The sequence below is a fragment of the Triticum dicoccoides genome, chromosome 7A, assembly GCF_002162155.2.
Source record: "Triticum dicoccoides isolate Atlit2015 ecotype Zavitan chromosome 7A, WEW_v2.0, whole genome shotgun sequence".
NCBI lineage: Eukaryota > Viridiplantae > Streptophyta > Magnoliopsida > Poales > Poaceae > Triticum > Triticum dicoccoides.
The window spans coordinates 516,836,195-516,853,744 of NC_041392.1; the positions used below are offsets into that span (position 1 = coordinate 516,836,195).

Below are 17,550 nucleotides of genomic sequence, written 5' to 3' on the forward strand. Positions count from 1 at the left end.
GCTTATCATAAGAGACCGTTTTGGCCTGCCCTTTGCCTCAAAAGGATTGGGCTACCTTGGTGCACTTTTGTTACTATTATCATTACTTGCACGTTACCAATTATCTTGCTATCAAACTCCTCGTTACTTACAATTTCAGTGCTTGCAGACATTACCTTGCCGAAAACCACTTGTCATTTCCTTTTGCTCCTCGTTGGGTTCGACACTCTTACTTATCGAAAGGACTGCGATTAATCCCCTATACTTGTGGGTCATCAAGAGCATCTAAAGTCAGGGGCCCCAAACCCGTCTCAAATGCCTAGGCGGACGTCCCGATCACTAACAACTGACCGGTCAAAAAAATGACCCAGACGGGCGGCTCAAACAGGCCACAAACGCCCGGGCTAACCGGCACCCCTCATATCCAGCCCAAATATGGGGCGGATATGGGGATGCCCAGGCGTGCCCACCACGTTGGACCCGACATGCCTACCCCGTCGACCTACCGGATCCATTTGTTCTGTCCTCTCTTCTTCCTCCGACACTGGGCGTCCCGCAGCTTCGCCGCCACCCTTGCTACTCAGTTGTTCCGAGCATCATGCTGCCAGGAAAAGGAGAGCAGTCCTCTCACCCATGCTATCCGCCGCGGACATCGTCGCTGGCCAAGGCACCACCGCGGTACGTCGAGCAACTCTCGGGCCGCCCCTTGCACTCTATGTGTTCGACACATTGTCCGCCCCGGTTTTTTTGTGATTTATTTGTAGGGAAACGATGAATTCTAATGCTTCATTGGACGAGGACTATGGACCGACGAAGCTTGATAAAATGATTCAAGATGAGTTCTTCAATTTGTCGAATTCGGACGAAGAAGTGGACATGATCATGCTCATAAGCATGCAAGAGGAAATGGACCGGCAGGTGAAGCATATTCTCAACTTCAAGGGCTCAATCAAATGGAGAGGAGTGATCAGTCGGGATAGGGTCTCCGGAGCATGGCTACTGCACAAGGACTACGTTGCTCCGGACCCAACTTTCCCGGATGATCCATGGTTTCGTCCCCATTTTCACACGCAGAAACCATTGTTTTTGCGCATTGTGGGGGGAGTGGAGGCACATGATGACTACTTGAAGCTCACAAGGGATTGCTATAGCCAACTTTCTTTCTCTGCTAAGCAAAAATGCACGACCGCTCTAAGGATGCTTGCACTTGGTACTGTCGCAGATGCCATTGGTGAGATGGTCCGGATGGGGGAGAGCACATGCCTGAAGACTACTGTCAAGTTTTTCCGCGCCATGGTGCAGGTGTTTGGAGCAGAGTATCTGAGAGAACCAAATGTGCAGGACACAGAAAAGTTGTTGGCTATTGAAGAGGCCAGAGGATTTTCAGAAATGCTCGAATCAATTGATTGTATGCATTGGCAATGGAAGAACTACCCCAAAGATTTGTGGGGAATGTATCAAGATCACACCAAAGAGACCACCATCATATTGGAAGCAATGGCATCACATGACTTATGGATTTGGCATGCTTTGGAATGTTGGGTTCTCACAATGATATCAACGTGCTTCAACGATCTCCTGTGTTCAGGAGGCTTTGTAATGGGGAATCATCGTCGTGCAACTACACTGTCAACATCCATGACTACAACATGGGATATTATCTTGCTGATGGCATCTATCCTTAGTGGGCGGCCTTTGTGAAGACCATATCCGAACCATACGAAAACAAACAAAGCCACTTTGCAACAAGCAAGAAGCAGCTAGGAAGGATGTGGAGAGGGCATTTAGTGTGCTTCAATCTCGTTGGGGAATTGTTTGTGGAGCTGCAATGATGTGAGAATCAGAAATTTTATGGCAGCTAATGATATGTTGTGGTATTTTATACAATATGATTATCGACGCTGAGAGTGATGGTGTTGCACAAACAATGATTTTGAAGCGCCTGGAGACAAGTTCAAATACCGGAAGATCAAGATGCATATCAACTTATGAACTTTCTGCAGATGCATTCGTATCTTCGAGATCATCAGATGCACGCGCAGCTACTCAATGATCTCGTGGAGCATATATGGACTCACAATGGGAACCAATGAGCTAATGTTTGAGTTGTGCACTTAAAATTAATTTTATGTAAGAACTACATATTTTCAGTATCAATATTTGTTATTTACATGCAACATTGGCTTGTATGATTGATGTGCCTGGGTTTGCATGGATTTGAAAGTCCGGATTTAAGATATGTGGCTGCCGAGCACGAGAGACGAGGGGCCAGATTTGTTGTAGATACTCTAAGGCTCTACTTGGATGTATGAATTGGAGCACGCATTCTTTAGACCGAAGTAGATAAAAATTAAACTCCCGTTTGGATGTATGAATTGGAGAGATCAGTGTTGCATTGGGCTGGAATACCCAATCACCAAAATCAACAAGAATACTAAGATGGAGTTGATTTCTCAAAAAGAAACTAAAATGTAGCTAAATACGAATTTTGTTTAGTTGTTCACTGAGTTGACTCTTAGTTAGCCTGACAGCTGACAGGATCGCAGGCTCCTTGTCCAAGGCCGGTCGAGGAGTGTTTTGGTTCCTCTTCGATCGACTTGAAAATCCTATCACGACACCTATTTTGAAACCACTGAAGTATTTCCATTTGTGAGAAATGGTGGGCCCTGCTTCTAACGGCTACACACAGCCACATGCCCCTGTCCACTACCCCCGAAAGATGCCCTTCATAGCATGCATAGTGCAGCAAGCTTATGTTACACGCACATCAACATCAGTGAGAATGAAGTCCGAAATAGGACAAGCCATAGACATTATTGTTCCAATGCCTGTCGAAGGCAGCTACAGCATCCATCCATAATTAACAAACGGATTAATAAGGATATAGCAAAAAAAGAAGAAGTGAAAATAGAGCTCCCAGCGAAGAACATACAGATGGGTCTCTCATCTGATCAGCAAGGAAGGGCCTTCTTCTAGCCTAGATAACCAAAACGGTAACACTCACTCTCTTCAACGACAGTTACTGATCCGCGACGCAACAGTCTCTAAGGCCACGACTAGGGGTTTGTTGCCCGGAATTGCTGCCCTGGACGCCGGCTTCAGACGAGAGACAGGTTCAGTGCGACATCGCACGAGGCGAACGGGGACGCACTGGGGTCTTGGATGGGCTCACCCTGCACAATCCACAACAAGGAAACAGTTGAGCACATCGCCATAAATCAGCTTTTTAAAAGTAATAATAATTCAAAACATGCATGGAAAGCATGTGATTACCTGACAGGAAGCGAGCCAAGAAGCATGCCACTGCAGTTCAGGGCCAAAATTGCTCCTTCTGCCTACATGTACAAATAAAAGAAAAAAAGGTCAAAAGGGCTAGACAAAGACTGTAAAGCCAAAAAAAAACCTCACATATGGTACTGTATATAGAAAATATAACAATTAGGTACAAAGATTTCAATCAAGCAGTTGTGACAATATGCCGACACCCAAACGAAACCAGTAGATTTTCTTTGCAAGGAACAACCTTAAAATAAACAATAGTATACCAAGGAGAACATTATAATTAATAAGTAATGAATCTTGAATGTGTCATGCTTTTAAGAGATTTAGAGTACAACTGGGTAGAAAATGGCTCACATTTAACCATAGAAAGAGTACCAACAAATTGTGAATCAGTCATAATAGTGCTCACATTTAACCATAGAAAGAGTACCAACAAATTGTGAATCAGTCATAATAGTATCTCCAAACTTGATCAGCTACGATATACTTACTGTACTTACTAATGACATCACACCAAACTTCAAGCATATGAGACTTATAAAAGCTTTCTACTTTTGTCCTAACTTCTGAACGTTTCCACGCGGCAAGATGAACTAATTCAAACGTAGTTAGATTGGAAGCAGCCCTTGAATAACCAAATCCTTGATACCATCAATTCCAAAATAGTAGATGACTTTTCTTATGTTTCATATTCTACAACATGAAACTTTGATGTTACTTTTGTACAAAATACGCAAGTATAACATCATACAAGATTATATTGTGAAAGTAGTTTTTATGAAAAAAAAAACGATGGTTATATGTCCACCTAACTAACATAAATACTCCTTTTTAACAAATAGTTAAGTCATTGATAGGGAAATTTGACTGCACACTTTCTAAAGGATGTCTATTTGGGAATTAGCCTTTTAACAAATATTTCGCTATGGTAAAAATGTTTGAAACCGGTAGGATAGTATCACATTTGGAAAGATTTAGGAGAAACCAGTGAGATGTTAATTGAAATGTAAGCAATGGCATGCAACAAAGACAATACAACAAAATACCAAACTGAAAAGAAAAGGTTCAGGTAAAGCTAGACCGATAATCATTTGCATCCAGCTAACATAAATAGTTTTTTAACAATTACTCCCTCCATATCAAAATATAAGACATTTTATATTTTGATAGAGGAAGTAGTTGTCAATGATAAGGAACTTCCACTATGCAGTTTCTAAAGCATCATCTATTTCGGGACTTACATGGTGGCATACAAGATTATGACAGCTTGGTTTAACGAACATGGGAATTAATCACAATCAGCTTATGGGAATATTGATAGCTGGGTAATTAAACCAGTAACAGAGAGATATCGTATACTAAGGGGTTACTTTTAACGATAATTTCACTATCAAAAACTGTTTAGGTGGTACAATATCACATTTTGAAAAATCTAATGGGGAGAAATCAGGTAGATGTGGTTGAAATTCAAGCAACAGTGCCTAACAATGACTGAAAAACACTGAAATCGCAACAGAGAAGTGCAAGCAGAAGTGAGCTAATGTTACACTATAGTACACATCACTCGGTTCTCACGGGTGTGCCTTTCTAGATAGTTAATGTCTATACAGTTTTTGCCTTTTATAAAGAATATTTGATCAAATGATGCTGGAAAGGCAAATTTACTTGTCAATTCCATGATTTGTCAGAAACTTTGCAGTTTGAAACATCGTGCAACGTGCATTTCGCTTTCAAAATATAACTGAATGTCAATCATGCACTTGGTGACTTCCCAGGGCTAGGAATTGGACATATGGTGCGGGGGGTTCAGAAGTTAAAACTTGACATCCTTAAGAACAAGAGTGCAGGCAGAACTTGACATCCCTAATGACAGTCCTTGGATCATGAAGTTTGAAAGATACTCGAACATGATTTTAGAAATTTTGGGTGGGAGTCGCCCCCACCTAGAGACCTTGGTTAAGAACAAAATGACTTCTGAAGCAAAATGTCTCTGAGTTTCAGATCATAAGGTAAGCAGCTTGCTGCATGCTTTGCAGGATGGTTTCAGAATTCAGACTGAATAAAAATTTGCGCATTCTTAGTGTTATTTTAGAGCAGCATGTTAGGAAAGCAACTTATTGAAGGCCCAAGGGGCATATATATATTACACATGACTTGAGGTGCAAGGAAACTAAACATAGACTAATAAGGACTCCTAGACCAATACTAATACTCCTTAACACTTTCTAGAATGTTATGCATAAACAACTTGGAAGTACTGCTGTTATTGTGTACCAGAGGCCGAAATGTTTGGCCGCTCTACAATTTATCTGATGTTTCCTGTAAGAACGGAAATCAGAAACTAGGTGCAAAGGATCAGATGTTTGGCAACTTCCATCTGACTTTTTTGTAAGAACAGAAACTGTGTTTCTGATTATTATTATTTTGGATGTGCATAAACCAGAAGGTGTTGCAAAGGAATGATTGAATGTAACACAAAGAAAGGAGAAAATAATGTGTTGCGCAATACAAATGTCAAAGGATGGTCAAATTAAGTTCGACTGTGAAAATTAACACTTCTATAGAATGAAACAGCACAGCAGATAGATAGTTACACACACAAAAGGTTTCTTTGGTTATATGTTTGCAGTTTCTTTATGTAAAAGAAACTACAGTTGTTGGATTAGTACATAAAGAAAATCTTATATTTATCTACACTTTAGAATCTTAGGAGATTAGCAGCATTTAGAAGGTAAAATAGAACATTATTGATAACTTATAATGAATTTAAGTACAATATCAAGTTTTGCTTACCTGAACAAACTCAACAAAGGCAATGCATGTGGCATGCACATAATCACCGAGCAGCCTCAGTCGAGCAACCTAAATGGAAAGGGAAAGTACCAATGTCTTGAGGAAATGACTTCATCTGAGTCATCCAAGAACATGTGTTCAGAAAGATAAAAGCATTAGAACATACCTCCCCACAAATTCCCTCAAAGAAATTCTTCACAAAATCCTCTGGAACCTACATGTTCAGACAAAGAGAACTAAGAAAGCAGAAAGATGCAGTACAAACACCATATCAAACTCCGTGAGAAATCACCAAAGAACAACAAAAGGATATCTGGATTTACCGTTACAAATTGTCCTTTGGCTTAGTTATTTATCTTTATTCTAGATCATAATTGAAATGTTCACTGCTAGAAAATAAGAAATTAAGTAATACAGCTCATGATATTAATTTAGGAGTCTAGGCACATTAAGCTTACACAAAAAAATACCTAGACTATTATAAAAAGGGATACCGAAACAAAAGAAATCTGGTAGACACATAAACTAAGCCATCCATTCCGATTAAGATCTAATATCAACCCCCTATCTCAGGACATGGCTGAAATTTGTGCGCAAATCTGAAAGAACAGTCCGTTTTAGTAACAATTCTCACGCCTAGATTTCAACTTGTATAATGTAATGTAAATCATGCGTTATTGAAGGAACTTATTCAAAATTAGCAATAGCTAGCGCGAACCCACAACCCATCATAACCGGTCATCTGAGTGTACGTTGGTTCAAATGGAACGGATTTCAGTTCCAGCTAATACAAAGTACCTAATACCAAATCAGGCTACTAAGTTACGATCACAAAACATCAACATATCAAGTGAGTCTTTAAACTGCTCACAAAAGAAGGAAAGAACATCCAGCTCACATTTTGCACGCTCTCATGATAGGTATGATTATAATTTACATGTGCAGTTACAAGCATAACAGAAATGAAAGAGAAGGCAGCATACATTTTTGTCAATGTTAGTACAGTACACAGTCCTTGATACCATTTCTTTCTCATCCTCCGTCTGCACAAAAAGCAGATTCAGGCTAATATTATTATAGATATCACAAATCAACTAATAGTATAATCTATATCTATATTTTTAGAAAAAGAAAACTGTGTGATCAAATATGTTTACTTACTCGAGGAAGAAATTTGGGGTTCACAGGCAAAATAGCAGTCTTAGATGGCAGAACTCTGACAGGATAAAAACCAAGAATGGTTCCACCAAGCGTTAAAGCTGCTCTTGCACCGACTGCAGAAAAAGTAGAAATTCATCCAGGATTGCTTCTTACAACATAACAATTATGAAATAGCAATTTATATGTTGAAGATACTACCATCATCAGCGAACTCGATAAAAGCAAAACGCATCACTGAGTTTGGATCACCACAGATACGGCAATCTACCACCTACAGGTGCAAAAGATGGTTAGAAGATTAAGTCTAAACAATGAGATAAACAAGCAAGCATCCAATGTTGCCTATATGTAGCAACTACTTAAAGCAGGGGTTGATCCAGGAATTTCAAGATTGGGGTGTATTTATGCCACACCTATTTACGCCACATCGCTTTAAACTCGGAATATAGGGATACAATCATACAACACCTGTTTATAGGGATATATAATATCTGTTTCGTGGAAGATAGTAATTCTCATCAATTGATGATTATGACAATTAGGACAGGATGTTCCAGATTGACTGGAATCAAATATCTGATACATCAGTTACACTTAAATAGGGTTATGTCTTTACGGGAGGTAAAAATAAAAGCACCCCAGAAGACACAAGAGAGCCTGGCACTGGTGAAGGTGGACTCAAATAATTTAACTTCAAGAGCTGGTGCAAGCACCTTACCAAAGGGATGTGCATAAAAAAATGGTGCAGCAGAGGATGATCTCTCTGTCAATACTCAATACACCAAAGACTGCTAAACTAAATATTAGTAAAAACGTGGTAGTGGTTGGGTTATTTAAATGAGGATTGTTCAGTTTTGATCAATTTAGTTGTGCTTCTGAGATAAGTAAACAAATGGCATCCCACCTTAATTGACAGCAAGTATAACTGTGGCACAAATATGCTGGTTTGTAACTTATAACTTAGCATACTAATAGGGAGAACTAAACTATATGAATAGATAAGAGTAAGAAAAATGGTTAGGCCATATTCCTATTGGGTTGGGACAAGTTATCTCATGCCAGGGATCAAAGAGGATTGGAGGAATAATTAAAGAATTAATTAGAAAATAAGGGAACTATACATATTTGTTTCAGAGTGCCTTCAATCAAATGAGTCGAAACTCTAGAGTGGCACCCAGGTGAATTACATCTATTTCATGTCATAGTACAAACCCATGCTTGCGGTGTGCTACAACGTACAGACAGAAATGAGTTCCAACATATTCTGGATTCAAGATATCTAACATATACAGCAAATTCATCCTAGTTACCAGATGATGAATTCCACTTACACCAGTTTTGTCATGCAATATTTTAAGCGATTAAAATAACATATAGCTTATCTTATTTTAAGACATAGAAAAACATCATATGACAAACAAACATCATATGTTATCAGAACTAGGATCTAATATTAAGGAATTAAGAGCATACTTGACCACAGTTTGAGAAAACCTCAGCAAGTTTCTGTTCAGTGACCTGCAAATCAATGGGGGATTCCGGGATCAATAACAAAACTGAAAAAAAAAACACAACAGCTCAATTATCTTTGATATTCTCACATGTTGATCAATGTCTGAGACATAGACAGTTCGCCGTACACTATCCTCCCTATCAGTTCGCCGGGGCCGAACTCCCATCCTACGTCTCCCCTGGTTGAAGCCATTCCTTCTCTGTAACCACAGAACAATGCAGCTGATCAATATAACCAAGAAAGAAGTGCTGCCCCCTAAAACCCAAATATGGTGAAATGTACAATTAGCATTGACAAACAAATTCATGTGAAAAAACTAGCAACAACTGAAAAGCAAACGGATATGAAGTCAACCACACGAATCCAATAAAACATCAACGTTAGTATAGTCATAAAAACTGACATCTCTTGTACAAGAAGAGGGGAGAAGAAATCGATCGATCTATGAGAAAAATCCGTTCAACAAAGTAATTCGCGTCACCCAAAATTGACGGTACCAACATCAGAACCCAACTAAACCTAAAACCCTAGAAAAGAGATCAACCCCCGAGCCGATCGCGTGGGAGAGAGATCAAAAAACCCAAACCCATCAACATCACCATAAACCTCAAATCTGATCGACTGATCTGGCCACAAGGCGTCGTCAGTCCAAAGCCCCCACAGGAAACAAATCGAAAAACCGAGCCCAAATCGGCAATTCGGGTCGCGCTTACCCGTCGATTCGGCTGGCCGTTGGCGGATCCGTCGCTGCTGGAGTCCCTGCCCCCTCCGCCTCCGCCACCGACCACCTGCAGCACGTGCATCTGCTGATGCTGGAACGGGTGGTGGGGCGCGTAGTAGTCGATCGCGGGCGAGACGAAGACGGGCGCGTCTGCCGACAGGCGGCGGGCGCCGTCCCCCTGGCGGCGGGAGAGCGGCACGAACTCCTCCGCGGAGGGGTTCAGCTTCTTGAACAGCTCCTCGAGCTTCCTGACGTCACTCTTGTACTCCCTGACCTCGTCCTCCCTGGCCTTGGCCGCCGCGGCGCCTCCCGCGGCCGCCGCATCGGCCCTCTCCGCGCCCGCCCCGGCCGCCGCCGCCGGCACGGCGTCGGCGCGGATCGGGCCCTCGGCCGCCACGGCAACCATTTCCGCCCGGCGACGAATCTCACCGCCGATCGCGCCCCCGGCACTAGCGGCCCCCGTGAATTGGCGAGGAAATCGAATCGAGCGAAGGAATTCGGCGTGGGGGTTGGGTTTTTATTATTTATTGGGGCAGCGGGGAGGGAGGAATGGAAGGAAAAAAGCGTGGAGGAGGCGAGCGAGATCGCTTTCGGGGAGGTTGGCTATAAATAGGTGCCCAAGCCCACTCTTTTCTCTACTGCGACTAATATCCTTTTTCCTTTTCGTTTTCGTTTTTATTTCATCTTCTCCTGCGCCACGAAATCCTTTCTTGGGGAGAAATAAATTGCCCCCGGGCGTATTCGTGTCCGTTTCTGTCCGTTGTGCTCCTGTCACCGTATTTATCCGTTTATTTTTTTGCTTATCCTTTACACCGAAAAAAGACTTTCTTGCAGAGAAAATAAAGAGTTGTATCATTTTACGGGGAAGGTTTTCGGTGGGTAGATTGAGTCGTATGGGCGTGTGGAATGGCACGGCAAGTCATCTGTGCGAGTGGCGAGATCTTCTAAGCTCGCAACCATACGTGTTGCGGAGTCAGTGTGCACGTAGGGAAGCTCCATGTGAGATGGCACCTCTCGGGCTAAGCTTGCTTGACCGATTATTATGCGGCGCGCATGAAACTGATGTGTGGTTTGAACGACGGGAGTTGGAACGAGAGCTCGGAGTGCAAAGGTTGGTGAGACTCTGTCATCTGAGATCTAGCTGAGGGTTAGGTGGCCATATGATGCTAGTGGCAACAAGAGCAGAACGAGGATTATTTTCTCTTTTTTCATGAAAAAAGGGCTAATGTTAATAGTAGTCATTATTTCTTTAGTCAAAATTGTAGGAATTTCTTTCAATGGTGTATTTTTTTATACACTTAGCAGTGTACTGGTTCCCTAGATGAATGTGACTATACATCAATATACGGGGCAATGTATGCAAACTTTGGTGTGTACTTTTGTGTAGAAGTTAAGAATAAAATTAGACTATGCAAATTCAAGTAAACAAGAAAGGGTAGTTAGATATGATTAATGAAGTTGACGCTAATACTACCTATTTCATGGTCATGTCAGCAAGCGTCGGCGCATGATTATATGTTTATCTCTACTCCTAATGGAGCAGTTGGTAGTCTCGCTTCCAGGTTTTTTTTCGTCCCACCTCATTCGGTTTTTTTTGGTACTTCTTTGGTACTTCCTCCCACCTCCCACCCGTTTCATTTCGCTGGTTTTTTCGTCCCTCCCCTACCCCACCGGTTTAGTTTCGCGTCACCCTCTCACACAACGAAAAAAATCTTAACGGATCATAACTTTCCATGCGTCACCCTCCCATCAATGCAATTTGATTTAGGAAACATATAATAAATTTTAAGGAAACAAATAACAGACTTTAAAAAAAATCCAAATTTAAGGAAACAAATCAATCGATCCATCCAAATCAAACGATCCATCTCATCAATGCAATTTGCTTTAGGAAACATATAATGGATGTGAAGGAAACAAATAATAGACTATCTAAATCAATCGATCCATCCCATCAATGCAATTTGATTTAGGAAACATATAATAAATTTTAAGGAAACAAATAACAGACTTTAAAAAAAATCCAATTTTAAGGAAACAAATCAATCGATCCATCCAAATCAAATGATCAATCTCATCAATGCAATTTGCTTTAGGAAACATATAATGGATGTGAAGGAAACAAATAATAGACTATCCAAATCAATCGATCCATCCCATCAATGCAATTTGATTTAGGAAACATATAATAAATTTTAAGAAAACAAATAACAGACTTTAAAGAAAAATCCAATTAACTAATCTCTACTCTTAAAGGCCCCTCGATTGATTTTTGTCCCTCGCTTCCTTTCCCAGCACTTATACAATGGAAGGAATTATAATCCACCTATTTGTTCTCCTATATATCCGTGCAGGCAACACAACATAAAGCGGTGAAAAAAACACTCACCTCGCACGTCCCCCTGCCTGCAATCCCGAAACGCCGCCATCGCTCCAGGCTCCAGCCTCCGCCGTCCTACATCTTGCCCCTCTCCAACCTCAGAGACCTCCGCCACCGTCGCCATCTCGGAACCCCAGTTCAGGGCAGGACTCAGAGAGGGTGTGGCTGTGGACGACGCTGCCGCCGTCGCAGAACCCTGGGGCAGGGCGTGGTCGCGTTGCGGGCAGCGCGAGCGGCCGTGCGTCTCCCCCGTCAAGCTGTCCTCGGCAGGAACTCGGGACCTCCTCCTGACAGAGCTAAGGCCCTCCGAGGTCCAAGTCGCTGTGCGGCGTGCACAGTAATCTCCCCGGCCTACTCTGTCTTCACGTCAATGCTCATGTGCTCCGACCCTCCCCGACCCCTCCCAGCAAGCAGCAGAGTCTCTCGGGTTCGAGCTCCACCGGGCCGCCGGCGGCGGCGTCCATGTTCGTTGGGCGGAGCACAACGCTAGGTTTGAAATTCACCATGATGCTACTGATGAGGCTCTCCTTCTCCTTTGTTTCGTCTGGGTTTTTTCGTCCCCCCTCCCACCACCCCATCTCGTCTGGGTTTGAAATCAATAAGAGCAGCACAAAGTCTAGGTCCCTGTCTCGGTGGCAGACGGAAGGAGAAGAAGGATTCATATGTATGAGAATATTAATATTGAACTCTTAAAGTTAATGTGGTCCCGTTGCAACGCACGGGCGTTCTTCTAGTAAACTCTAGAGGATGACCTTGAAGTTGCTTCCAAAAGTGCCCTAGCTCCTACTGGTTACATATCGACAACTTTAAATTTGGATTATAAACTCTAGTTTGACTGCGGATTTCCTTGTGAACTTGATTGGCACTCTAAGAAACGTATCGACAACTTTAAATTTGGATTAACTTTCTCTATTGGTTACATATCGACAACCATGTTTCATCTGATAGGAGCCAGGGCAATGTAGCCGAAACCTGTAAAGCACGAACTAGTTGCAGCTTAGGAGCAAGATCTATTTGGTTAGGCCTCTATAGAATCTCAATAAAAGTGCCCTAGCTCCTATCAGATGAAACGGGGTTGATCTTCGGTCTATGAATGTGCACTTTCCTTGCTAGGTAAAATCATTCCCGTGCACCATTATATTTTGGGGCTTCCTGATGAGGACATAACTACCTTGGATACGACCAAAAATATTGCATATATGCATATTTGTGAGGTGATTTCTAATGCAAACTATGCAGCAATTTATTTATGTTATCCAAGACAAAAATACTTCACAGACTTTTGTGTCATGTCTAATTGCAGGTGTATGGGCATTTGTACATGTTGGGAAACATTGCATGGAAAACAAGAAAAAATTGTACGCACACGCAAGATCTATCCATGGAAATGCAAAGCTACGAGAGGAGAGAGTATCTTCATACCCTTGAAGATCGCTAAGCGAAAGCGTTAATCAACGCGGTTGATGTAGTCGTACACCTTCACGATCTGTCTCGATCAAGTACTGAACGTACGACACCTCCGCATTTAGCACACGTTCAGCTCGATGACGTCCTCGCCTTCTTGATCCAGCAAGAGGGGCGAAGTAGTAGATGAGTTCCGGTAGCACGACGGCGTGGTGACGGTGTTGGTGAAGAACAATCTCCGCAAGGGCTTCGCTAAGCACAACGGAAACTATGACAAAGGATAAACTAGAGGGACGGGGTTGCCGGCACACGGATTGGTGAATCTTAATGTGTCTTGGGTGCTAGCCCTGCCCCTCTATTTATATGTTGAGCCTTAGAGTCGAAACTTGAAGTAAAAGCCTCCTCAAAGTCGGTCTTGCCCGAAAGGCAAGAGTCCCTCTCGGACTCCAGGCACAGACGCCAGGGTTCCCGGCGTCTGGCCCCTGGCCTCCGCAAAATTTTCTTTTGCACTTTCCAAATCCCTTGTGGGCTTTACCCCCTTGGCTCAAATAAAGTGTTCTCGTACCCAAACATTTCGGGAAACATCCGAAACCCCTTCCGGTGAATTCCAGAACCCTTCCGGAGAGTAAACACTATTATCCCATATATCAATATTTACCTCCGGACCATACTAGAGCTCCTCGTCATGTCCGTGCTCTCGTCCAGGACTCTGAGCAATATTCGGTCACCAACATACATAACTCATATAATACTATATCGTCAACGAACGTTAAGCGTGCGGACCCTACGGGTTCGAGAACTATGTAGACATGACCAAGATGCTTCTCTGGTAAATAACCAATAGTGGGAACTGGATGCCCATATTGATTCCAACATATTCTACGAAGATCTTTATCGGTCAAACCTTATGACAACATACGTGAAAGAACATGCGGTGCCCCCATGTTTGGTTTTGGTAATTGATGAAAATCTCTATGGACTAATGGTTGCCTTGAGTTATATTTGAAGGTTTTGTCCATAGGCTTTTCTTGGAGTACATGTGTTGGTTTCAAGGAGAGTTGGTGTCGACCAAGGTGCTATTCAAGGAATTATCCAAAGATTGATCTTGTGAGAGGTTGATCAAGACTAAGTCAAAGAGTGAATCAAGTAGATCAACCCACAAAGCGTAGAAGATGTGCCGAGAGGGATCAAGTGATCCCATGGTATGGTAAGCATTGTCCATTATGCTTTGTGTACTAACCCATGGTCTTCGTGAGAGTTCTGTGTGGGGTTAGGTTGCCGCGTGCAAGTTCAAGTGATGCATCACGAAGAGATCAAGTGCTTGAAGCTTGCCGTCCATTGTGGTGACAATGGACTTGTGAAGATGTGCGGAAGAGTTGCTCACCCATAGTGGAGTATGGGGGAGCAATCTACTAGTCTTCACCAAACCAACGCAATCAAGAAAGGTGGTCCAACTTAAGGGAGTCAAGATCGACATCATCTAGCTCAAAGTGGACTATGTGCAAGACAAAGGTTTGCCCTTGATAGGTTTTTTATTTTACCGGTCTCATAGTGGTAGTTGGGAGACCGGGTTATAGGATCGATTGCCGTACTATCAAGGGGGGCTCACGATGAGTAGCTTGATCGTATCGTTCGTAGAGAGCTCAAACCATTGCATCCTTGCATCATCTTTCTTGGTTCTTGTTTGGTTCTCTTTGTGAGTCTTGGAGCTTATGGTCATCTTGATGACAAGCTCAAGTTCATCAAAAACGGAGTTCACATGCATCTTCTATGATGTTTTCGATGTTGGAGGTTTTGCCGGTTCTTCTCGGTTGGAGGTTTCACTCCTGTTTTTGTTAGGCATACCTCCCCTGCCTCTTCTTACTATTACCAGTCGCTGTTTTGATGCTACTCGTCGTCTTGTTTCCAACAAGCTTGAGTTTGCTCAATTCGGAGCTCATATGCAGAAGTTATGGCAGTTCTTGTCTTCTTGAGAGTGGCTTTTGTCTGGTCCCAGCGGTAGTACCGCAAGCCCAAGCGCTAGTACCGCTTGGAGCTCTCAACTGTAGTACCGCTGCAGTGCCGCTCTTCTACCGCCTCGATTTTGGGTCCTGCTCTTTTCGTGTCGGGTTTAGCAGTAGTTGCACGACAGTAAGGCACGGTAGTTCCGCCTAAGCGGTAGTACCGCTCCGGTCGGGCGGTAGTACCGCTACTGCATTACTACCGTCGTACTCTGCTCTGCCCTGCCTCTTTTGGTCCCGTGTTCTGCTCCTCCAGCGGTAGTACCACTGGGGTTAGCGGTAGTACCGCTCATATGCGGTACTACCGCCCCAAGGTTCATGTTGTGTTGCTCCTTTTCCCTGTTTCTTCCGCCCGAGCGGTAGTACCACTCGTGGAGCGGTAGTACCACTCGTGTGCGGGTTGAGCACATAACGGTTGGATTTTCCCCCTCCTATAAAAGGGGGTCTTCTTCCCCAATGAACCTTATCCTTTAAGCTCGTGTTCTTCCCCCATTATTGACCTTCTTCGAGCTTGCTAACTCTCAGTCCCTCCATGATTTCTTGCTAGTTTTTGAGGGAAAAGAGAGAGGAGATTTAGATCCACATTTCCACCAATCACTTTCTCCTCTGTGTGAGGGGAACCCCTTGGATCTAGATCTTGGAGTTCTTGGTGTTCTCCTTCTTGTTCTTCCTCTCATTTTCCTCCCTAGCATCAGTTGTTTCGGTGGGATTTGAGAGAGAAGGACTTGGGCACTATGTGTGCCCTTGCCATTGCATTTGGTGCATCGGTTTGAGTTCTCCACGGTGATACGTGGAAGTGAAGTTTGAGAAGCTTATTACTCTTGGGTGTTTGGGCACCCTAGAGCTTGTTCCTCTTGGGTGCCTTGGCACCCTAGATGGTTGATGGTGTTCGGAGCTCAATCACTGTGGTGTAAAGCTCCGAGCAAGCGTCGGGGTCTCCAATTAGGTTGTGGAGATCGCCCCGAGCAATTTGACGGGTACCGGTGACCGCCCCCAAGGGTTGCCAAAGTGTACGGGTTCGGTGACCGCCCCCAAGGGTTGCCATTTGTACGGGTTCGGTGACCGCCCTCAAGGGTCCCTTAATGGAATCACGGCATCTTGCATTGTGCGAGGGCATGAGGAGATTACGGTGGCCCTAGTGGCTTCTTGGGGAGCATTGTGCCTCCACACTGCTCCAAACGGAGATTAGCATCCGCAAGGGTGTGAACTTCAGGATACATCGTCGTCTCCGCGTGCCTCGGTTATCTCTTACCCGAGCCCTTTACTTATGCACTTTACTTTGTGATAGCCATATTGTTCTTTGTCATATATCTTGCTATCACATAGTTGCTTATCTTGCTTAGCATAAGTTGTTGGTGCACATAGGTGAGCCTAGTTGTTTTAGGTTTTGTGCTTGGCAAATTAACCGCTAGGTTTATTCCGCATTTGTTCAAGCCTAAACCGCAATTATTTTAAAGCGCCTATTCACCCCCCTCTAGGCGACATCCATGATCTTTCAATTGGTATAAGGGCCTTGTCTCTCTTTATTAGGCTTTACCGCCTAGAGAGTAAAGATGTCGACTAGGGGATTAGGATTCTCTAACACTCTTAGTTTCGATGGCACAAATTTTGATGTTTGGGTAATTCGCATGCTTAATCTCTTTAGGGTCATGGACCCAAATTTAAAGTGAATTGTAGATATGGGTTTTTCTCCTCCAAAGGATCCCCAAAGATTATCTTTAGAGGATGAGAAAAACTCTTATCTCAATGCTCAAGCTTCTAATGTGTTTTTCGATGCTTTGAGCAATGTAGTTATATTTCAACTCATGCCATTTCGGGATGCTCATGAGTTGTGGACAAAGCTTCAAGATAAATATGGCGTGTCCAAGTTTTGTGGGGATGATTGTTCTCCCTCCACCTCCGGCCGTGTTGGGTTCTCAACTTCTTCTACTTCACCTACATGTGGTTTGCCACAAGGTAATGAAATGGTGAGTAGTGTTGGTCATTGCAATGATGATAGTATGCTTATTGTGGATGATATTTCATCACTATCTTATTGTAATGCATCTTCTTTGGACTTTAACACTTCGAGCACCATACATGTTTCACATGCTTGTGTTGATAGTCCGTGCATATCTTGTAGAAATTGTTTGACTAAATCTCATGATGATATGCTTGCTATATCTTGTTGCCATGATAAATATGCTTGTATTTCCTCGAGTTGTGGTGCTAACAATGTAGAGGAAACCCAACACTCCATGGAACAATATGTGGTTTTAAATGGTGCTTCAAGGGATCCTACATCATCATCTATTGCTTTTTACCTTATGGCTAAGGC

The 17,550-nt window shown here is 43.1% G+C and overlaps 1 protein-coding gene across 1 annotated transcript; it reads right to left on the bottom strand.

Moving 5' to 3' along the window:
- Positions 1 to 2,756: 2,756 nt before the first annotated feature.
- Positions 2,757 to 10,034, bottom strand: LOC119328605 (polyadenylate-binding protein-interacting protein 8-like). Its single transcript, XM_037601592.1, has 10 exons — positions 9,442 to 10,034; positions 8,817 to 8,927; positions 8,689 to 8,733; positions 7,414 to 7,486; positions 7,216 to 7,328; positions 7,038 to 7,097; positions 6,221 to 6,268; positions 6,055 to 6,123; positions 3,253 to 3,314; positions 2,757 to 3,152 (listed from the first exon to the last, which is right to left on the bottom strand). The coding sequence occupies exons 1-10, from the start codon at positions 9,853 to 9,855 to the stop codon at positions 3,095 to 3,097; spliced, it is 1,053 nt and encodes a 350-aa protein (XP_037457489.1). The 5' UTR covers positions 9,856 to 10,034; the 3' UTR covers positions 2,757 to 3,094.
- Positions 10,035 to 17,550: the final 7,516 nt, after the last annotated feature.